This window comes from Mauremys reevesii, linkage group 1 (assembly GCF_016161935.1).
Source record: "Mauremys reevesii isolate NIE-2019 linkage group 1, ASM1616193v1, whole genome shotgun sequence".
NCBI classification, from domain to species: Eukaryota; Metazoa; Chordata; order Testudines; family Geoemydidae; genus Mauremys; species Mauremys reevesii.
Genome location: NC_052623.1, coordinates 127,725,346 through 127,749,348, shown reverse-complemented (window position 1 = coordinate 127,749,348; position 24,003 = coordinate 127,725,346). Strand labels below are relative to the sequence as shown.

General features: G+C 43.8%; 1 protein-coding gene across 2 annotated transcripts in view; it reads left to right on the top strand.

Annotated features, from left to right (window-relative positions):
• The window catches only part of LOC120395279 (interleukin-5 receptor subunit alpha-like), a 32,449-nt gene extending 9,011 nt beyond the window's left edge, over positions 1 to 23,438 (top strand). The window contains exons 3-12 of one of the 2 annotated variants that reach the window (XM_039519532.1): positions 2,281 to 2,429; positions 2,591 to 2,738; positions 3,610 to 3,718; positions 3,800 to 3,987; positions 5,331 to 5,467; positions 12,364 to 12,508; positions 16,974 to 17,073; positions 17,839 to 17,929; positions 19,120 to 19,186; positions 19,797 to 23,438. In XM_039519532.1, the coding sequence (XP_039375466.1) occupies positions 2,281 to 2,429; positions 2,591 to 2,738; positions 3,610 to 3,718; positions 3,800 to 3,987; positions 5,331 to 5,467; positions 12,364 to 12,508; positions 16,974 to 17,073; positions 17,839 to 17,929; positions 19,120 to 19,186; positions 19,797 to 19,885 (1,223 nt within the window). In that variant the 3' untranslated portion in view covers positions 19,886 to 23,438. Of the gene's footprint in view, positions 1 to 2,280; positions 2,430 to 2,590; positions 2,739 to 3,609; positions 3,719 to 3,799; positions 3,988 to 5,330; positions 5,468 to 12,363; positions 12,509 to 16,973; positions 17,074 to 17,838; positions 17,930 to 19,116; positions 19,187 to 19,796 lie in introns of both variants that reach the window. The other variant, XM_039519531.1, reaches the window with a different exon arrangement.
• The last annotated feature ends 565 nt before the right edge of the window (positions 23,439 to 24,003 follow it).

Below are 24,003 nucleotides of genomic sequence, written 5' to 3'. Positions count from 1 at the left end.
ATCTTCCTGGAATCCAAACTGAAACTGCTGCATGCATTGGTCATCTCCATTTTTCTGTATGTGTGTGAGACATGGACCCTTACGTCAGAACTTGACTGGAAAATACAGGTAGTAGAAATGAGATACTTCTGTAAAATCCTGGGCTTCTCCTACTTCAACCATGTTGCTAATGAAGAGGTCTGCAACATCATCATCCAGTGTGCTGGCTGGGTCATACAAAGCCCTCCTGATGACTGTGAAAAAGCATAAACTGAAGTGGTTTGGCCATGTAACAAGATCATCTGGCCTATCCAAGATCATCCTCCAAGGGACAGTACAGGAGAACAGAAGAAGAGGTAGACAGAAGAAGAGATGGATTGACAACATAAAAGAATGGACAGGAATGGACTTCGCAGAGACTCAAGCACTGACACACAATCATCGGGGTGGAGAGAATTGGTTGATTGCTCATCAATGATGGTGCCCCAACAACCAATGTGGTTATGGGAGTGACGATGATGATGAATTTTGGACTGCTTTTCCTTGTATCCTTAATAATGGTCTTTTAGTGTAGGTTTTTGTCTGTCATTAATATTGGTGGGGCTTATAACATTGCCTATTATTAAAATTGCTCCCGGCACATCCAGTTCCAAGTTCCTCTACCAACAGCTCCAAGAGCTAGTCTTCTTGCTCAGGAATCCCAGTCACCCCTCAACCCTAACTTCCAGTCCCAATTTTCCTCTCCCCACCATGAGCCTTTAGTCTGAATCTGCTGCCCCCTTACAAGATCCTTGTCCAAATCTATTCTGCCCTGCCACCTCCCACTCACAGGTTTGTCTCTCATACAGGGGCATAGCCCTGGGTGGGCCTGAGTGGCTGCGGCCCACACACTTAGCATCCAGGCCCTCCCAAATTGGGGCCGTAGCCCCCCGAATTTACAGGCTGGGACTCCCAACTCTGGCTCAGTGTCTTTCAGCCTGGCCGCGTCTCCATCCTGCCGGCATTGTGCGCTGCTGCCCTGGTCTCTGGCCCCAGCAGTAGCCCCACAGGGGTTGCACCTCATGGGGGCAGGTCTAGGTGGGGCCATCATTGAGCACTGAGGCCAGAGACCAGGGCAGCAGCACATGGCACAGGCAGGAGAGGCACAAGGCTGGGCTGGCAGACACTGACACGGCTTTGGGAGAGGTGGCCAGAGCTCAAGCCCCAGTGGTACCTCCATCTACCCCATAGGTGCTCCCCACAACCTGTCTGCCCCAGGTGCCTGCTGAGCGGTAAGTTGGGGTGGGGGGAAGTTGGCCCCATCCTTCCTTCCTCCCTCACGCCATTCCCCAGGGCACCTGCACCCCTCCGATCCTTCCTGACTCACCCCTCACCAGGGCCTTCATCCCTCCTGTCCCCCTCCCCTCATCCCCCGTCATTGCGTGCCCACCCAGCTTTTCTGTCCTAGCTACACCACTGCTCTCATCCCATCTGAATTTGAATCAGGCAGCTTCCTCTTCCAGGCTGCTTGGGCCCAGCAGATGGGGCATTGAGAGCACAGGGGAGACAAGCTCTGCTCTCAGGTTTAGTGCCCAGAGCCCCGGGACGACTGGACCCGCCGCAGGCATGACTGCGGAGGGGGCACTCGTCCCGCGGCTCGGCTGGAGCTCCCGCAGGCATGACTGCGGCAGCTCAAGCGGAGCCGCCGGACCTGCGAACCGCCCGCAGCTGCGGGAGGTCCAGCCCAGCCGCGCGACCAGCGGATCCTCCGCAGTCATGCCCGCGGGAGGTCCGCTGCTCCCGCGGCTCCGGGGCGCCTCCCGCGCATGACTGCTTGGGGCGGCCAAAAAGGTAGAGCCGCCCCTGGGGACTTTAGCTGCTAAAATCAAGGAACTCTCAACTGAACCTGTGCAAACTGCAGTTTTTCAAAAGGCTTATAAATTGGCCAAATTTGGGTGGATTTTTATGAGAACAGCAAAAGGAATATCTGACACAAAGGCCATCCCGCCTGCCAAATGTCAGGTCCCTGCTCCAAAGCATCGGCTCTCTATAGTATTTCAAATAAAAGGTCTCAATACTTTTTTAAGCAGGTCAAACAATGAATTCTTTGCTAGCTTTGTTCTCAGAAATGGCACAACACTTCAGCTTTAGGCAAACATTGGACATGAACAATTTTAACACAAACAGTTAAAGTCTGGTAAAATTAGAAGCTACTGAAAACAGGGTCTTAGAATAAGAAGTGTTGGGCAACCTCAAGAATGGGCTGTGCCATCAGCCCCACCTATAATATATTAATTATCATTCATCTTACTGTATTTACAGCTTCTATTATGGCACCCAGTGAGCTGCACATTGTTAAGCATGACTTTGGAGTTATTCTCTCCTGGAACAGTAACATTACGGAAGAAACTAAGACATATTATGTGAAGTATGTTTTGATTTATAAGTTCGATACAGCTAAGGAAATAACAGTAAGTCACAACACACTTTACACATAGTTTTGGTAAAATAAGATAATGCCTTATTTAATGTCTGGTAATTTGCAGAGCTTTCCTTTAATAATATAATAATATTAATTGGCTATTGCATGGAACTCTTCATTATAATGCAGTTCTATGTTTTCTGCTTCCAGGAAAGACTTCAAGAAAAGGAAAAGATGATAAGACTTGGGTTACACTCTGGTTTCCATGCTAAAGTTAAAACACAGCTTCTTTCAAAAGAATCAGACGACATTATAAAGGAGAGTAACTGGACCGAATTTACTTACAAGGCACCGCCAGGTCAGCTAGTTTTCTGCATAGTGTTAGGATATTAAAAGTGTCTGATAAAAAAAGTTAGAGATGCACCAGTGCTGAAATCCTTACTAATATCTCTTTCTTGTGCTGGCTATTTTTTGGTATGCATTTCGGTAAAACACTAAGGGAGGATAATGATAGAGGTCTATAAAATCATGACTGGTGTAAATAAGGAAGTGTTATTCACTCCTTCACATATCATAAGAACCAGCAGTCACCCAATTCAATTAATAGGCAGCAGGTTTAAAATAAACAAAGGAAGCACTTCTTCACACGACGCACAGTCAACCTGTGGAATTCGTTGCCAGGGATGTTGTGAAGGCCAAAAATATAACTGGGTCAATAAAAAAAAAATTAGATAAGTTCATAGAGGATAGGTCCATCAATGGCTAATAGCCAAGATAGTCAGGGACACAACCCCATGCTATAGGCATAATGGGAGAGATGGGTAGAAGCATGCTACAATTACAAAATTACCACCTCTATTCTATTGACTCAGACACAGAAGCACCCCACAATCCTCTTGGATTTCCCTAGCAACTGAATGGATTATGGAAGTCCCATAGCACATGGTTCCTGGGGAATCCCAGGAGGGCTCCGTAAACTACTGGAATAGGAATTATTGAGTGTTTCTGCAAAGGTCTCAAAAGGGACCTCTGGCAATAGGAATAGAAATGTTCCCAATGCCCTATAACGAAAAGGCAGACACATCCTTTAACTCAATTCTAGAAACTTGGATTCCTCTCTCCCTCTCTTTCTCCTGGATTTGTACTGGCACCAATCACTTCAAGAATCAATGTAAAACAAGCAACATGCTAATATTCTTCTCTTTTCTTTCTTTGTTTTTTGGTTGCAGTATATATCCAAAATTTCTCATGCGTCATATATAACATTTCCAATTTAAATTGTACCTGGGACATTAAAACAGAAGCTCCTGAGGATGCTCAGTATTTTCTTTCCTACAGGTAAGGATCCTGTTAAAACAAGCACAAAATATTATTAAAAAATCATCTGAGTTTTACATTACTTCTATTTTCTTCCTACAGGCACAGTAGAGAAGAGTTTCAATGCCAACTATATTTAACAAATGCAAAGAACAAAAACATTGGATGTCACATGAAAGAAGTATATTTTAATCACGCTAATAAAATCAGATTTAATATAACTGTAAAGGAACTAAGCAACAGTTCAGAAAACCATTCCTATTACAAAAAATGTATACCTCAAAGACTAGGTAGGTGTTTTTCATTATTGCCTAGCATTGTGAAATGTTCAATTGCTTGTGATTTCCTGCAGGAGAGAGGTGGGGGTGGGGAGGAAGCATGACTCACTACATTCAAAGGGGTATATTCTGCTTTTAGAATGCATTTACATTTGTAGGCATTTGACATAAAGATCAAAAATCAAAGAATCTCTTATATAAATCACTTTTTCATTAAGGCTGTTCGAAATATGGTAATGATTGTTTTGTGAATAAAATGCAGATGTTTCAAAATCATTTCTGTCCTGCACAATTTGAAAAGTAAAGATTTTTAGTTTAGAACATTTTATGAACATCTTCATAGAAGATTTTTGTTTTTGAAGTTTTCATTTCTCCTAATTTCTTCCCCTATCCCCGCGTTCCCCCCATTTTAATCCTCTTTATTTCTTTTCTCCCTTTTTTGCCACCACAAAAGGGGAAATAAAAACAAAAACTAAAAACCAAATCCACAAAATTTTCATGTTGGGGTTTAAATAAAAAAGGAAGATTTTAAACTATACTTATTGGCAATATTCATTTTTTTAAAATGAATTTTCATTGAAACCTTTTGATGCAAAATGTTTCAGTTGAAGAGTTTCAGTGAGTGCTATTTGTAACTCTGTTGATAATTATGGCTGATCCAATAAGTTTTTTATTAATTTACTTCAATGAATTAAACCTGGGGAAGAGGAGGGAAAGTTTCCCAGAAAAGGTCTGAGTAGTTTCCTGGTTGGTTCTAGTTCACATCTCAGTTACAATAAATACATAGCCACTTTTTACATTATGAACCTAATGGGTTGTATTCAAACCTCAGTTACACTGCCATAAATCTGGAATAACTCTAGATGATCTGATGGTCCCTCCAGAGGCCTTAAACTCTATGAATTTATGAACTCAATTGATAACCGAGCAACAGAATTATTGGTACAGGCACTCCAGATTTACACCACTGTAACTTATTTCAGAAGATGGCCCACCATGTTTACTCTCATCTACACTCTGACCCAGATTCTGAATTCATTTACACTGATTTACATAACTGGGACTTACTGGCATCACCTCAGATTTACACTGTAACTGAGATCATTACGTGGACCTTTGAACTTATTTCTGGTGTGAATTGTTTGTTCAGACCCTAGGAAAACTTGTGCAGCAATATATTTTAGTTTAGCTTTAAGCTACACTAGACTATTGTGATTACCTAACCAAAGGTGAACAGCATACTTTACTTTGACTGAAACTGCCAAACAGAAGCTGCAGTCTGCCAGTATACTGCATTCCATTCACATGCCTGCTTGCTGAAAGAACATGAAATAATCTGTTTTGTTTATTGTCAGAGAAACTGAACCCTCCAATCAATGTGTCTATATCACTTGAAAACAGAAGGATTAAAATTAACTGGAAACCACCACCTACTATTGGTTCAGCAAAAAAAAATTGCTTTACATACCAAGTGAAAATTACAGATCTAGAGGTAATATACGGTAATCTTTCTTAACCAATATAACCTCAGCTCTATACCAACTAATTCCCTGCTCAAGTTAAACAGAATCAGGTCTTGGTTGAACTTCTGAGAAATCCCAAGCCCTGCAGCAAATGACCTAGCATTTACCATTCTTTCTTCTCAGTGGAGCTGGTCAAAAAGTGAAAACCTATTTTCATGAAGATGTAGAAAGTTTTCTTCATTTTGAAAGGAACCAGGTTTTCATTTGTTTTGTTTTCTTTTTTACTGAAAGCACTATAAAATGATTACTGATATTTTTCAGTTACTAAACAGCAGATTTTTTGGTAAAAGAAAAATCTTGATAACCATCTCAGTATTTTCAATTTTAAAAATATAGGCATTCATTATTTTGTGAAAAATGAAAAAAAAAATCAACAACACTGACAAATTTCCATGAGAAATGTTGATTGAAACGACCAGTTTGAATCTTTGTGCAATTCTACTTCTGAGTCATTGCTGATCAAAACTTCCTTAGCAAAGACTGGGGTGTTAGAGAGGCTGTCTTTGAGATGAGGTATTAAAATGAAGACTCACTTGTCATTTAAGAGCTTGTGATATGTTTTGCAAGAGGATGGGTATGTCCTGGTCAAATTGAAGATTTGCTATTTTACTGTACTCCTTTCCTAAATTTCTTCTACAGTTTCAGTATCTCTGAAACTGGTGAATAGAAATAACTGATCTCCATAGGCCTTGGCATAGGCATTTTGAGTGCTTGAGTGTATGGGGGTGTTATATGCATGCAAATATTGTCATCATTGCAATATTTAGTTGAAATTGTGAAAAAGTACATATCCTAAGCTCTAGGCCTTATGCATATGTTCCCTTAAAAATGCCTGCTAAATGTGTTTTTTGTAGTTCTTGCTACAGTTTTAAATTCATATACATATAGATAAGCAGGGGCGGTAGGCACCAGCAAAGCAAGCAGCTGCTTGGGGCAGCCCATTTTCAGAGGCTGCAGCCAGCAGGGATTCAGCCTGGAAGCTGAGAACCAACAGGGGGCCCTGGGAGCTGTAGTTCCTTGGTTAGCTCCCTGCCTATAGAGCCAGCCCTGGAGCAGAGAAAGAACTACATTTCCCAGCATTCCCTTGGCTGCTATCAACAGGAAAGGGAGGGGGAGGGAGTATGGTAGATGAAACCTCATACTGCAGCTTGCTGTGAATGGAGAGCTCACTGCTAGAGCGGGGTGGCACTGTGAATGGGGAACAAGTGTGCCCATGGAGTGGGTGGCTTTGGCCCAGATATCCCCTTCAGAAGACATCCCCAGACTGGATTAGGGATACTGGTGAGACCTCACCTTGCAGCCCCCAAAGAAGAAATTGGGTGGACTAAATGGACAGTGCCCCTCTCTCTCTGAAGCCTAGCAAGGGAGGTATGTGGATCCCACTAGCATTTAAAATGAAAAGTAAGGGAGGGGAGGCTCTACTGGACCTGGGCAGCTTTAGCTACAGTACCAGGCATGTAGGAGGATTTCCACTTCTGAGCCATGGAAGCAGAAATTGACTTTTCCTTTTCAGATTTAGCTAATATTCAGAAAGGGAATCTAGCACCTGCCTTCCAGATTTGAACACCCTCAAAATTCAGGAGTGCTCAAGCTCAGTTTGGGCAGCTGTTACTTCATTCCCCCAAATCAAATATACTGATCTCACTGTAACTTGCTGTAGAAAAAGTAGGATAAAATTGAGCAAGAAATGCGTTCCAGTGGTTTTTAGGACTGGAATTGCTATTTTCAACAGCCATTGCCTTTTTTTTTTTTTTTTTTTTAAGTTTTATTTGTTTAAAAGGAAGCCAGTGATATTGCATTGGCAAATTCCCCATAGAAACAAAGAGTGGAACAAAAGAATAATAAAGGCACCTCAACTTTTCCTCATTTATTGAGGACAGTCTTATAATATGCATCTAGATATCCTCCAATCACACAAGCTGAAAATTGTTCCACTTTACTGCAGTTATGTAACCATATGGGAACGAATCCTGTCTGTGTTTTGTGCACATCCAAAATTCCTGCTGAATGACCCACCCTGGGAGCAAGTTACCAGTGACTCAGGGCTGGGGCAGAAGGAGGGTGCAGGTGGTGGCGGAGAGAGCCCGGGGCTGGGGCAGCAGGGGGTTCGGGTGGAGGGGGCAGAGCCCAGGGCTGGAGCGGCGGGTGTGTGTGGGTGGGGGGGCACTGGTGGGAGGGGAGGGGAGGGGGAGCCCAGAGCTGGGGCAGCATGGGGTGTGTTGCGGGGGAGAGCCCAGGGCTGGGACAGCAGGGGGTGTGGGTTGGGGGAGGCCTAGGGCTGGGGCAGCAGAGGGGTGTGGGGGGAGCCCAGGACTGGGGTGGGGGCAGCCAAATTTTTTTTTGCTTGGGGCAGCAAAAGACCTAGAGCCGGCCCCGTAGATAAGCTTTGAAACAAAAGACACTGGAAGCTAAAAACAGAGAAAGGCCTCCACAATTCATGCTTGCAAAGCTAAGTGTAGACAGAACTCCAGGTGCACAGGAAGCAAGTTGTGGGAATTCTGAATTTTGTCTGTGCTCAGAATAGAGAGAGTGCCCTTCAGTGAGCTACTGGTGAGCTGGGTCCAATCTAAGCTAAAACCTAAGATTACAATAACATTGGAAAACTCTGGACAATGGACTGGAGTATTTTTGAACCCCAAGAAGGAAACATCCCTACTCAGAAAAGCACTTAAAGATGTGTTTAGGTGCTTTCTTGAACCAGGGCCTTAAAGCACAATGTTGCATTTTAACAGGAAATTAGTTGAACATAAAAATTTCAGCATGAATTTAATGAAGACTTGCCAACTTTCCATCAGATATTTTTTTCCCCTCAAAATAAAAATGTATTGGAAAAATAAACTAAATATGTAGTTCACTCTCAAAATATAGATTTAGGCTCCAGTCCTGCAAAGATTTACCAGTGCACTTAATGTTACACACATTGAACTCAATGGCAGTATTCACCTACATAAAATACATATGTAGGTCTTTGCAGGACTGAGATCATAACCTGTGTATTTCAAATGCCATAATATGTATGTGATAGCAAAAATCCTACAATAAAACATCCAGTCTTGGTTTTTTATGAGTGCTGTGAAGATCTGAAAAAAACTGCCCTGTATAGCTCAAGCATCTAAATTAGTTTTACTAATGAATACAGTGTAATATTAAAATGTTGTAATATTTACTTCAGAGAGGGACCTCATCTGCCTTAGTTTTTTTTAAAGCATCTGACACTATAAAATGTAAGCAGCTGAGCTGAAAAGTTATGTTCAATTTATATGGACCGCTAAATTGTAGGGCTGTCAATTAATGTCAGTTAACTCAAAAAAATTAATCACGATTATTAATCACACTTATAACAATAGAATACCAATTGAAATTTATTAAATATTTTTGGATGTTTTTCTACATTTTCAATATTGATTTCAATTACAACACAGAATACAAAGTGCACGGTGCTCACTTTATATTGCTATTTTTTATTACAAATATATGCACTGTAAAAATGATAAAAAAAAGAAATAGTATTTTTCAATTCATCCCATACAAGTACTGAAGTGCAATCCCTTTATCGTGAAAGTGTAACTTACAAATGCAGATTTTTTTTGGTTATATTACTGCACTCAAAAACAAAACAGCGTAAAACTTTAGAGCCTACAAGTCCACTCAGTTCTACTTCTTATTCTGCCAATCGCTAAGACAGACAAGTTTGTTTACATTGACAGGAGATACTGCTGCCTGCTTCTTATTTACAATGTCACCTGAAAATGAAAACAGGTGTTCGCATGGCACTTTTGTAGGCGGTGTTGAAAGATATTTATATGCCAGATAAAAATTCGTATGCCCCTTCATGCTTCAGCCACCATTCCAGAGGACACGCTTCCACGCTTATGATGCTTGTTAAAAAAATAATGCGTCAATTAAATTTGTAACTGTACCCCTTGGGGGGAGAATTGTATGTCTCCTGCTCTGTTTTACCTGCATTCTGCATATATTTCATGTTATAGCAGTCTCAGATGATGACCCAGCACATGTTTGTTTTAAGGACACTTTCACAGTAGATTTGACAAAACACAAAGAAGGTACCAATGTGAGATTTCTAAAAATAACTACAGCACCCAACCCAAGGTTTAAGAATCTCAAGTGCCACTCAAAATCTGAGAGGAACAAGGTGTGGAGCATGCTTTTAGAAATCTTAAAAGAGCAACACTCAGATGCAGAAACTACAGAACCCAAATGACAAAAAAAGTAAATCAACCTTGTGCTGGTGGCATCTGACTCAGATAATGAAAATGAACATGCATCAGTCCACACTGCTTTGGATCGTTATCAAGCAGAACCCATCATCGGCATGGAAGCATGCCCTCTGGAACGGTGGTTGAAGCATGAAGGGACATGAGCAGTGATGAGCTGCCAAAATCTTAACAACCGGTTCCCTATAAAAAGTTCTGATTTAAGGGGGGGAGCGGGGGAGGGGCTGGAGCAGGGGGGGACATACTCGTGGGGCCGGGGGCCCCTGCAGGGCCCGGGGCAAATTGCCCCACTTGACCCCCCGGCAGCCCTAGAGCTTGCAGCCTCCTCCCCCCTTACCTTGTCGGCAGCTCAAAGCAGCAGGACGACTCCGGAGCTCAGCTGAGCTGCCCAGCTGATGCCGGTGGCTGGCCATGCTGCAGCTGGGGGGAAGGGCCGGGGGAGCCTCAGCCTCCCCAGCTGGGAATCCTGGGAGCAACAGGATGGTCCGGCCCGCGGACTGGAGTTCTTTGCCCACCTCCTGGCCCTTTAACAACTGGTTCTCCACGGAGGTCTAATTTTAGCAACCGGTTCTTGGGAACCTGTGGGAACCGGCTCCAGCTCACCACTGGACATGAGAATCTTTAGCTCATCTGGCACATAAATATCTTGCAATGCCAGCTACAACAGTGCCATGCGAACGCCTGTCTCACTTTCAGGTGACAAGAAGCAGGCAGCAGTATCTCCTGCAAATTGTAACCAATCTTGTTTGTCTGAGTGATTGGCTGACCAAGAAGTAGGACTGAGTGGACTTGTAGGATCTAAAATTTTACACTGTTTTGTTTTTGAATGCAGTTTTTTGTACATAATTCTACATTTGTAAGTTCAAATTTCATGATAAAGAGATTGCACTACAGTACTTGTATGAGGTGAATTGAATTTTTTTGTTTTTTACAGTGCAAATATTTGTAATAAAAAATAAACATAAAGTGAGCACTGTACAGTTTGTATTCTATGTTGTAATTGAAATCAATAGATTTGAAAATGTAGAAAACATCCACAAATATTTAAATAAATAGTGTTCTATTATTGTTTAACAGTGCAATTAATCATGATTCATTTTTTTAATCGCTTGACAGCCCTATTAAATTGTTATAGGCCCATTCTTTGAAAATCACAATATAAAGTGGAAGTGTGCTAGTTGGATATTGTTGCCTTTATAACCCACATGAACTATTAGAACTGTACTTTTTCCTCTTCAAAAAAAAACACGTGCATTGCTCAGCATTTTCAAATTCGGTGCAAAAAGTTAGGTTTTAGCCAAGTCTGTATTTAGACACTTACACACAAGTACGCTGAGTGTGTGAGGTGCTGAGCACCTGTAGCCTTTGCTGAAGTCAACATGTGACTAGCTCTGTGCATAAGGAGGGCTCACATGAAACACATTGTCAGGATCGAATCTAAGTATTATACAACAAAGAATAAAGCCTGGAGGTGGGGGCAGAGAAGGATGAAGGTTATATCAGTGAAAGGTTGTTAAACAGGCTAAGTTTGGTATTTTAGAGGAAGATTTGTCAAAGCCCAAAGGACAGTTAGGTGCTTAACTTCCATTTGAAGTCAGTGGGAGTTGGTCATCTAACTGCCATGCATGCCTTTGAACACCCCCACCCCCGGAGATGTTTTAGCATATTAGCCTTTGTGGCATTTCTGGAGCGAAGGCTGAGATGGAGGTCAGGAAGGATTTGCAGGAGGAGAGTAAAGTCACATGGTTCATAGGGTCACAACTATGTTGTGCACCATGCTGAGAAGACAGCATGCTAAATCTTTTTAAAGGTGTAGTGTAGCTAGCACCTCACATGCTTCCCCAACACCACTGGAGTCATTCTGCCTTGCAAAATTATAATGATTCCAGACCTCATTGCTTATGTTATCACAACCTCCCTGCACAGCTCTCTGCCTTAGTTTATTCCTTCCACTATTGCTTCTCCTTGTCAGTAACAGTCCCCTCCCCTCCTTTTTTTCCCTGCCTCTTGTAAAGCATGTATTGTTGCGCATGTATGATAGTTGGCCTGAATTTTCATAAATAACTAATTATTTTAGATACCTCAATTTTTCAGTGTCCAACTTGAGAGATCTTAATGGGCCCTGACTTTCACAAATGCTGAACAGCCACTCTGAGGTCCCTTTTAAGGTTAGTTACCCCAAAATTGTGGCACCCAGAATTGCTAGTTATTTTTGAAAATGTAGGCTATTTCTTTAGAGAAACAAATACAAATCTGTGACAAAACCAAGCCAAAACAAACAGAACCCTAAACAAACAAAACCAAACACTAATAAAAACAAACGAGCTTGGCCTTAATATGTTTTTCAGGGCCACGCTAATAGAAAATTAAAAAGGAGTCATTACTCTTTGTATATCAAAATTCTCCTATTCTGTAGCTTCTCATCTTATCAGCTCCCAGGCTTTGCTCTTTTGTTTTGGAATCTGGCTTTTCATATACCCCAGCTAGTAATCAGACTGTGATTTACCATAAACACTGTAACTAAAATATATCTATATTAGGTTTGAAAGAGAGACAATGATATTTGAGGTCTCTAGTATTATATGTTTCTGAGTTGTATTGCTAAATCACTGAAACAAAAACTGTGCTAGCCCATAGATGTTTCTGAAGAGGAATATGTGCATCCAATTCATGATCCAGCAAAACAATATGTTATTCAAGTCAGAGCAAAGAAAACAACATGTATAAGTAACAAGTTTTGGAGTGAATGGAGTGAACCAGTTTTTATTAATGATGGTAAGTTACCAGACTTCTATGACTTTTAATATATAAAGGGAAGAACTTTAGCTGCCAAAAGGGAATGCCACTATAGGAATAGTGGGCCACGTCTTGGGGCCTGCCAGACTTCATGCAGTGCAGGTTGGGAGAAGGGGTGCAAAGATGGAGTGAAGTGCCCTAGTCATGGACCAGGACCACGTTGTGCTAGGCACAAACACAGGACAGAAACACAGTCCTTGCCCTCAAAGATCCCACTCCCCTGATCCTGGGGCCATTGTGTGCAGGGCTCTTCCTTTGGCTGGCTGCTAATTGTTCCAAGAGGGAAAACTACGACTGGGGGTTAGCACAGTGTAGGACCATCCCAGACCTGACTCCTTTCCTCCAGCCACTTCCCTTACTCTAAAGCACAGAGCTAGCTTAGTGGCCTCTTCATTGGCTCTGCATTACTGGAGAACATCCCCCTGAACTGGAGTGATCCTTCTGAGAGCAGAAACACTGGCCCTATGAACAAAATCCATCAATGGCACAAAGGCAAAGCAGCTGTATTGCCCTCAAAGGAGTTGGCCTAATATATTCAGCCCTGTTAATAGATCATGGGGACAATTTTTCATTCTGGCAGAGCTAGGAATGGGAGGGAGTAGGAAGTTAGGTTTATACCATCTTTTCATCTCTCCACATTTATACTTCCTTGCCCATGGCCCCAAGGGGACATTGCAACAGCCAAACAGAAATGGAGCACACGGATACTTGGCTACACCCACTATACCAGGGTTATGCCACCTCTTTGCTATCCAGGGAAACCTGTATGCTGGGGTATTCCTGATGAGAGAATCTGCTTCCTTTCTGGAATCTTGATGGTGTCAGTCTGGTGTAAAGGAGCCACAGAGCAACAGAGCACTTAGCCCTATATGCATATATATGGAAATATATATGTGTGTGTGTATGTGTGTGTGTGTGTGTGTGCCTGCGCACGAAATCCTACACATATCTAATCATTCCTTCAGTGTGTCCTTTAGGGGACCCTCCTCATCTGCCATCCAGTTTTCTGTGGCGCTTCTACAGGGCTCTGTCCTTGGTCCCCTTTTCTTCCCCATCTTTCCACCGTATCTCGCCCAATCTCATCCAGAAATACAAATTCAACTACCATCTCCATGCTGGTGACTCACAGATCTACCTGTCTGCTCCAGACCTGACTCCTGTCCAAATGAAGATCTTTGCCTGTCTTTCTGACATCTTCTTGTGAACACCTAGCCAACACCTAAAGCTTACCATGGCTAAAAGAGAGCTTTTAATCTTTCCTCCCAAACCCTTCTTGCTGCCTCCTTCCTTGATCACTATGGACAACACCACTATCCTGCCAGTCGCTCAGCCCTGTAACCCAGGCATCATCTTCAGCTTGGACATGAATCAGGGATGACTCAGGGGATGTAAAATAGGTAAACAAGACTTGATCCTTTGAGAAGAGAAAAAGGGTTTATTTACCCTCCACCCATAACTGCTAAGAAAAAAGAAACAGAAATTGAATAGCAGATTTCCCTCATATGAGTAGCTGGTTTCCTGCTCTTCAGATATGAGCAAATCTAAAAGAAATTGCAAAGGTGATCCTGTTAAAAACAGACATGGCTTATTGTAAACTTATGATACACCCCAGGGATAAGCACAGGATCTAAGAATTAACCATATCCAATAACAGCATCCTTGGATATTTGGGGAATATGTTCCACTGCTTCCTCTCCCTCAAAAGCCTGTTCGCCAGGCCCTCCTTCCTGCATTCCACCCTACAAGTACTCCTGGTCCTCTTTTTCCCTTCCTTCCCTCAGGAGTTTGTATGGTTTGTGTGCTAGGGTGGGGAGGTTGCCAGGAGCACCGCCTTCCTTCACCGATCCCTATTGGACAAAGTACTTAAACACATGCTTAACCTGAAGCATGCGAGCAGTCCCTGACTTCAGCCAGTCTATCTTCCTAAACCAGGGCCCTGGAGGACAGGGAAATGTGTGCTGTTTTTCCTTCCTGGGTCCCCAAAGAGTGTGGTCAGAAGGAGAGTAGACCTGGTGTTTTGGCTGGGGTAAGGAGTGCTCTGAGCTCTTTCTCTCTGGTCTGTCTAAGGAGACCTAGAGTTAGCTGAGTTGTTCACTCAGCGTAAAACCAGCCATTAAAATGGAAAGCAGCACACCCTGCTCTGAATTGATCTCTGGAACACACTTTTGAGAAAAATACCTAGTTCATCTTAAGGTGTATAAAGATTTGTTAAAGGCCATTCTTACATACAACTCTGCCTACCAGTTTGTAAATTGCTTGGTTTCTCCTGATTTCACAATAGAGCCATGTGAAATATATGCAGTTAGGCTCAAACTGGAAGCCCATATTCAAGCCCTTCATGCTCTGAAATTGCTCTGGGTTGGATCTAAAACCAGTTACACATCTAGCCTGACTGGAGCACAAAATGATGAAAAACCTGAGGGCTAACCTTACCTGGTTTCTGACATTTTGAGTTACATTCTGTGAGGTGTGTTGTTCAAAGGAATCTGAACCTAAGCTTTGGTTCAGTTTTGAGCCCCAACCCTAATTTAAAATAAATCCACATTAATAGGAGATATACCAATCTCCTAGAACTGGAAGGGACCTTGAAAGGTCATTGAGTCCAGCCTCCTACCTTCAACTCACAAGACTAATTTTTGCCACAAATCTCTAAGTGGCCCCCTCAAGGATTGAACTCACAACGGTGCATTTAGCAGGCCTACACTCAAACCACTGAGCTATCCCTCTCCCTTTCAAATAGGGCCTCCTCAGCCCATATCCAGTCTGAGCTAAAACCATAAAATCAGCTAGCCTTCACTCAAAGATGATGATTATTATTTGTAGTGTAGCAGTGCTTAGCACAATAGGTCTTGTATAAATACACATGAAGACAATTCCTGCCCTAAAGATTTTACAATCTAATCAGAAATGTAATGACACTTTTTGCTGAGTCTGGGAGTAAGTTTTGAATACACAAGGAACCTTGATTCAGGCACGTTTTGCATGGTTTCATCTTTGATTGCAAAGAATTGGAACAACTTTAGTCACAAGGTTAAAATGTACCCAATACACACTGAATGAACTACATAATGTATGAGCAAGTTCTGTGCTATAAAACCTGAACCTATACAATATTTACATCAAAAGCAGATGTCCCTACCATAATTCTATTGTGCATAGAATAGCAGCATAACAGTAATACTTCTGAAAGCTATAATAAATAGTAATAATAATAATTAATAATAAATAATAAATTAACATCTATCTCATATATAGCACATTTCATCAGCAGATCTCAAAGTGCTTTATGAAAGAGTTCGGTATCATTATCCTCATTTTGCAGATGGAAAAACTGAGGCATAGAGCAGCAAAGTGACTTGCCCAAGGTCACCCAGCCAGTCAGTGGCAGAACTAGGTATACACCCAAGGTTTCCCTCATTCCACTCCAATGCTCTATCCACTACCTCTCATAAAATCTCAGAGAAGTGTTCTTTGGATTTATAGCATTACAAAAAGAAGCATAATATCATTTGATTCAATAATTTATAGAAAAGAGGCCCTAGAGCAGGGGTGGGCAAACTACATCCTGTGAGTCGCATCCAGCCTGCCAACCATTTTAATCCAGCCCTCGAACTCCCACTGGGGAGTAAGGTCTGGGGCTTGCTCTGCTCCAGCGCTCCAGCCGGGGAGCAGGGCTGGGGGCTGCTCTGGGTGGCTCCCAGAAGCAGTGGCATGTCTCCTCTCTGGCTCCTATGTGTAGGGGCAGCCAGGGGGCTCCACTCCGCACACTGCCCCTGCCCAAAGCACCGCCTCTACAGCTCCCATTGGCCAGGAGCTGTGACCAGTGGGAGATGCAGCAGTGGTGCCTGCGGATGGAGCAGCGCACAGCAGAGCCGCCTGGCTGCACCTCCATGTAAGAGCCAGAGGGGGGACATGCCGCTACTTCCGGGAGCTGATTGAGGTAAACGCCGCCCAGAGCCTGCACCTTTGAGCCACTGCCCCACTCTCCAACCCTCTGCCCCAGCCCTGATCCCCCTCTCGCCCTCTGAACCCCTCAGTCCCAGCCTGGAGCACCCTCCTTCACCTTAAACCCCTCATCCCCTGCCTCACCTCAGAGCCCGCACCCCAGCTGGAGCCATCACCCCAGCCCTGATCCCCCTCCTGCCCTCCGAACCCCCCGGTCCCAGGCCAGAGCACCCTCCTACACCTCAAACCCCTCATCCCCTGCCTCACCTCAGAGCCCGCACCCCAAGCCGGAGCCCTCACCCCCTCCAGCCCTCCAACCCCAATTTCGTGAGCATTCATGGTCTGCCATACAATTTCCATACCCAGATGTGGCCCTCGGGCCAAACAGTTTGCCCACCCCTGCCCTAGAGTGTATAATGCACCCATTTATGGTTGTACCTTTTGAGGATTCTATATTCTCTTCACTTTACTAAAACTAACTTTCCCTCTTCTTTTTAAGAATATAAAGATTATAAAATGAACACCTGGAAGCTGCTCATACTAATTTTGTTTCCCTCCATGATCTTCACTGGAGGATTGCTGATATTTCTTTGTAGAAGGTAATATACATTTTTGGGGAGGGGCAGATGGGGAGGGAAAGGGGGAGTTGTCTTTCTGAGGATAAACAAACACTTTGATGAATCAATGTTCAATCAAAAACAGATCTTCCTTTTCATAGGGGGTTCATTATACTTAGAATAATCAGGTCATTGTGAATTAGGGGGCTACAATTCTGAAGACTAATCTGATGAGAGGCTGAGAGCCCATAACAGCTGCTGACTTCACTAGGGATACTGGGAGCATATGTGTACTGTTCCTTAAAAGCTGTAGCAGGAAGCCTGGCTGGAGGGGAACCTGGGAAAGTGCTAGGTAGAAGTTCTATAGTGAAGTAGAGAGAGGCTGGGAGACGAGCTTTTGGGACAATGTTGTTTTTCCTTTGCTAACAGTCACTTGATAAGTGCTAGAAGAAGCTGACCTTTTTCTGTGATAACAGACTGTTCAGCATCTTTCAGCAGGCACAGCTAGTAGGATTGAGCCTCCAGTGACTTGCCGAAGGCCACACAGCAGGGCAAGCCGGGGACAGAGAATAAAGTATGTTAGAACTTATACATTCCTGATACATTGTCCTAGCCTCAGACCAATAGACCTTGTTGCCTTTAGGCTGATGCTTCCTCTCTGTGTATACTGCTGGTTTACTTAACATGTTATTTTACATATGCTCACAAACAAGATAAAAATACCCTGGCGTGAACAATCTGCTCCTGCAGAAATTTAACAGCAATAACAACCCTGTGTTTTCATCTCTCTCTCTCTCTCTTTTCTAGGTATAAATGCATTGATCCTATACTCACACCTATCCCACACCCTTCAGACAGAATCAGAATCTGGTTAGCTTCTGATGCTGCTCTGTGTCAGGTACAGTACATATTGATCTTTTCCTCCCACAGTGCTATGTATGTTGTACATATAGGGCCAGGATGGTATGGCTGAAGAAATTTAGTCAGCTGGGCAAATAATAGCAAAGAAATATTCTGGAGTATTCTTCTATCTCTAGCTGATGGAGCGGCTCAGATCTAATTTTCCACACCCTTGATTCAGTGTCTCTGAATGTTTGAGCTGGAGAAAAATTAGGGGCAGCCATTTGCATTGGTGCCATTCAGAACCCCATGCTCCAGAGGAGCTCGGAGAGTGACTGTGCCTCCGGGACAGCCATGGCCATCTCCTAGCTGGGTGGCTGGGTGTATGTGATGTATGGGAGTGTGTGTGGCCCTGCCGTTCCCCTTTTGAGACACTGTTGAAAGAAGATATTAATATGTGGCTCTCCTCCTCCCTATCCACTAATAACACCTGTCCTTGACAATGCCACAGGATCCTCATTCTCCTATTGGATTCCATTCCATTCCAGATAGGTTCTTATACCACGCTTATCGCTGTAGTGTCTGAGTAGTGCATTGAGCAAGATGACTAACATCTGCCAGGTGTTTGTTTTCTCATCCTCTCCCCAGAGGGAGCAGTGTGTGGAGTGGAGAGCTTCGTTTGGGATTTTTTTATAAAGTCAAAGAAATGCACTCTGCGCTTAGAGCATAAGATGGTGAGATTTGTGATACTCCTTGGTTTCTGTGGGATTTCGTTCCATAGTCTTGGGCAGCCTCTCAGAAAGTTTTGTCCATGTCTTGCTCCCGAGGAGTAACTGGGAAAAAGGTCACACCACCCTCTCTTTCAGGAGACAAAAAACCCAGTCAGAACTCAGGGGAAGATGAGCCTTCTCTCCTCAAGACACAATATCTGTCTCTACTTCCTTCTGTGATTGGCCAAACTCATTTGCCACCTTTTCTCAGCTAAAAGGGCATTGCCATATTGCTTTCCTCAATAGAGCAGTGCAAATTAAACTGATATTTCTGTCCAGCACTTTGCTGTGGCCTGCCAAACCATAAGGACCAAGCCATGGTGGTTGTGTCTATGTTAAGCGTGTCCCTTAGCATCTGTAAGAGGTTTCTTTCAGAAGGCACAGAGCCTCTTTTTACTTCCGCAACCTTGTTTATTCATTATGTGAATGGAAGATCAGAACAAGCAGTTACTAATGTTGTATGTTATTAACACAGCAGGAGTATGACCTGGTTCTCCAAACTCCCAACATGCTGTTTGTCAGCGATCTGAGCACACCTGTCACAGGTAGGTCCAAGGAAACACATGCGTTTACTGACCTGCTGGTGACAACAAATGGCAGGGGTGAATGTTGATGGTGCTGACAGAAGAGGGAGATTGGTATATGGAATAAAGAGTACTTGGCAGATCCTGTATATGAAATAATGGTTCTGCACAGAGATGGGAGTGGGACACAGAAAAAAGGCTATTATTGTCAAGATGCCTGGAGAGACTTGCCCAGACCCAACCTGTTTTATCCACAAATGAGCCTAACCCCTGAAATAAGATAGTATTAATTATCTTGGGGCTAGAGTGTGACTGTGCCACAAGCCCACATTGCATAGTTACACTACCCCAGGAGCAGACCACAGACCATATTGGGATTCAGAGAGTGAGTTGGCTGGGGCAAGGAGTAAATTTGTTAGTCTCTAAGGTATCCTTGTTGTTTTTGGTGATACAGATTAACACGGCTACCACTCTGAAAATGTAGTTTCTGTTTCCCACTTTGCTCCAGTAATCTATCACAACCCTGTACATGACACATGGTTTGCACATGGGTAACAGAACTCAGAATCTGCTCTCGTTTGCTACACCACTGAGTGAATGCATTTGTGTGTAATAAAATTTTACTCAACAGAACTAAGTTTCAACACAAGTGAAGTGAACATGCACTCCGAGATCATGTTGGTCCCTCTGGAAAAGGACAAACACAAGGGGATTAACTAATGAAGATTCTTAAGCATCTGGAAAACAGCCTACATGTACTAGCATATGTATCCTGAGGGATGATAATCCTCATTGCTGTGTGAGTGGGTTATCTTTTCTGTGCTGAATTATCTTGTGGAGATACTCCAGCTGAATCCAAATAGGTCTGAGCCAGGAACCAGTCTGAGCCCAGCAATTTGACAGATCTCAAAAAGGTTCTACTAGTGACATTATGAGACTCCTGAAATGTGTATTTGGGTCACAAAAGCAGACACCAGAGACAGCTTGCAGTTTGTCTTTTACTACTCCTCCTCCTCTTAACCACAACACTATTATAGCGACATAATAGAGAGTTAAAGCCTGTTCAGGTGAAATGACGTGAGATGGTTTTTGGATGCAAATTAAGCTAGGATTTGGGATTAGAGTCGAAAGTCAAATCAGGGATAGTGTTTGGGTTTTCATTTCATAACACTGTTATCACATGAGATTGTGGCCAGAAGAACAAGATCAACTGTTTTTACAAGATCAATGGGTAGTTGTTAAACACCTGACTGATTTATGGGCAAGCTGAATTGTGGGCGATGACTGTTTTTTATAACATTCCTGGAGGTAACAGCTGTATAGAACTTTGAGACATGTATAATCTGATAACCTGTATAAACAATCATATTGTTGATAAGCAGACATCAGCAAAGAAATGATAGCCTTGTATAAAGATGTAAGATCCTTCAATGCTAATGAAGAGCTGGCTTTTGGACATTGTAACGGGGTGGCCTGCCCATTTAGGCGCCAAAGACCTGGAGGTGGCCACTCCCAACTAGTTAGTTTATGGGCCACACACGAGAGAGGGAAAAAAAATGGATTTCTACCAAGCCTATCTATAAAAGAGCAGCAGGAAGCCATGAGGTCAGAGAGACTCTGAACAAACAGAAAGATGGGACTTCAAAGCTCTCCAGGCAGGGAGAGACCCTGAGCAAGCGGGAGAAGGAATGCAGGGCTCTCCAGGCAGAGAGAGACCCTGAGCAAGCGGGAGAAGGAACGCAGGGCTCTCCAGGCAGGGGAGAAGCCCGAGGCCTTACAGCAGAAGAATCTGTTGCTGGAATCCAGAAACTTTTGTTTGGGGATTCTTATGTTTTGTCTGGGCTCAGAGGGTAGATCCTTTAACTTATTTCCACGGTTCCTTTCAGATTACTTTATTAAATGAAGATACGCTGACATTAATTAGAGAGTTTGGCTTCTTTTTGATGGGGCTGTTAAAGTGACCTCATTGTTACCTCATCAAAAGGGAAAACCGAGGCAGGCTGCAGCAGAGAGGTATGAAAGCAGGGTCTGAATGAGCTTTCCACTGACAGCTAGCTGGGGAAGGGAAAAGACTTCAGGACCAGACTGTATTTACATGAACACATCCACTCCACCTAGGTATCCAGCGGACCGCTATGTAGCTTCAAGTGATCAACTTTGGCTGGTGTTGGGTTACAAATTACTTTAGTACTTAATTCAGGGGTAGTTAAATGTTGTTATCTTTATTGTATGAGTAAAGGGCAGCAGAACTGTGCTAAGGTCACCCTCAAATGAAATGAACTCACTAAGTCAGGGACTCGAATGCCAGACCAGTGTGAAAGTAGGAGGGGGTGAGGATAGATGTCCTTGCCAGAAGGTGTAGACTCTATTTCAAAGCCCCACGCACAGTTTAATCTGCCTCTCCCCACTGTTCAACCATAGAGCTAAGTGAGTCTTTTGTTAAGTAATCACCAGAGCTTAAATCACTTGTTGTGGGACAGCATTTCTGCCCAGCTTGCTTCAGCAGCCAAACTCCCCCATTAAGAGATGACAATCACTGAGGCGAACCTCAAGAGACTGACCTGCAGCGATCACAACAGAGAAGTAGCGGGCAGCAGAAGGTGACTGTGTGTAGTGCAGCAGCTGGAAAGGTGGCCAGCAGAGTAGAACTGTAGCTTGCAGGAAGGTGGCTGACAGAGCAGCGACTGGTGGAGCGACAGCCGGCCAGTGAAGTGGCGGCTGGTGGAGCAGCCAGCATAACAGGGAGCGGCTGGCGGGGCGGCCAGCGGAGCAGTGATTGGCCAGCAAGGCAGTGAAACCAGAGCAAATGCTCGGAGGTGGAGCAAGCAAGGTGCCCTTCACCCCCCACAACCGGTAGGAGGTGACCTCACATAGATGCACTTCTGAACTCTGGGTGCACACTGACCAAGGACAACCACTGTGAGTGAGGTGTGGTGAGAGAGCAGAGAGGGGCATGGAAAGGGAACTTTTGGTTGTAGAACTTAAGATCCTGAGACAGAAGACACTGCCCCATGCATCTGGGGTGGATGTTTTGCTCACAGATTTATGTTTATTAAACCTGCTTCTGGCATTTTCCCTAATTAATGTTGGGTAACTGCCCTCCTTTCATTAAAAGTTTATCTTCTATACTCATGCTCTGTGCTTGGTGTGGGGAAATATTGACTCTTAGAGGCACCGAGGGGTGGTGTGTAATTGTCCCAGGTTACTGGGAGGGGGCTCGAGCCATTTCTGTGTTGTACTGTTGAAAAGGAACCTTTAGATATTGAACCCAGCACTGGTTGCTGCCAACTCCACCTGGCAGAAGAGCTATATTTACTTAACCGGAAAGGGGCACTACAGAACAGGCATGTCCACTTACAGACATCTGTAAGCAAAGTCTGAATGAACTATGACCTGACAGCTAGTTTGGGAGGGGGAGAGACTTCAGGAGCAAACTGTATTTACATGAACACCTACTCTGCATAGGTATCTAGCAGACAGGAGTTGTGTAGCTCCAAGTGATCAGCTTTGGCTGGTGTTGGGTTACAAATCACTTTAGCATTGAATGCAGGGGTAGTGAAATGTTGTTATCTTCATTGTATGACTAAAGAGGAGCAGAATTGTGCTGAACTTGTCCCAACTGAGTGGTCACCCTCAGCTGAAAGAAACTTGCTAAGCCAGGGGCTTGAATGCCAGACCTCTGGGACAGTAAAAGGGGTGGGAACAGGTATCCCAACTACAAGGCATGGACAGTCCCCAGTCTGGTTTAATCTGTTCTTCCCCACTGTTCAAAGAGAGAGCTAAATAGGCTTTATTAAGAGCCTTTTGTTATGTTAACAAGCTCAGATGAGATCTGAAACAACTTATGGTAGGGCAGTGTTTCTTCCCAGCCTGCAAAGAGCTGAAAATCACTAAGAGACTGATGTTCATAGTCACAACAGAGACAGCGGAAGGTGACTGACAGTCAGCTTGCAAGGTGGCGAGTCAAACAAGCGGCTGGCGAGGCCACCAGCGGTGAGGAACCATGGCTGGCAGGGCAGCCAACCAGAGCAAGTGTTCAGATGGCGGAGTAAGCTAGATGCCTTCTTCCCGGGGTGGGAGGTGAACTCACACAGATGCACCTCTGAACCCTGCATCCTCTTGGAGTGAGTGGGGCATGGTGAGGAAGCAGAGAGGGGCACAGAAAAGGAACTGCTGGTTGTAGAACTCAAAAACATGAGGCAGATGATTCTGCCCCACGCACGCTGGGGTGGGTGTCCAGCTCATAGTTTTGTGATTATGAATCCTGCTTGTGGCATTTTCTCTAATTAATATCAGTCATCTTCTGTCCTTTCATTAAAAGTTTGTTTTCTACACTCAGACTCTGTGCTTGGGAGTGGGGAAGTATTGCCGCTCAGAGGTGCCCAGGGGTGGTGTGAAATTGTCCCAAGTTACTGGGTGGGGGCTCAATCGGTTCTGTGTAGTATCACTGAAAAGGAACCCCTAGATATTGAACCTGGCCCTGGTTGCTGCCGGATCCACCTGGCAGAAGGTTACACATCAAAGCTGAGCAGATTTTGGAGCAAAGAGTTTCTAATTATACAATTTTCTGAATTGCCAGAACAAAGTGCTAACAAAGGGAGACAGCTTTAGGGAGTAAGAGGAGAAAGGAGGATATTTTCTGCTATCCTGTAGGTTATTTTTCAATATTTTTATAACTGAGTGGCAGTTCTGTGCTGTCCAGCTAGGGCTGTTTATTTTTTCCTATCTTTTAAAGAGCTTTTTCTCTCCATTTCCATACAATTGGCAGCAGTAAGAGTTTATTCTGAGGAAAACATAGTGAGTTGGCTCTCTGAACAGCTAGCTGGGGCAGTCACTGG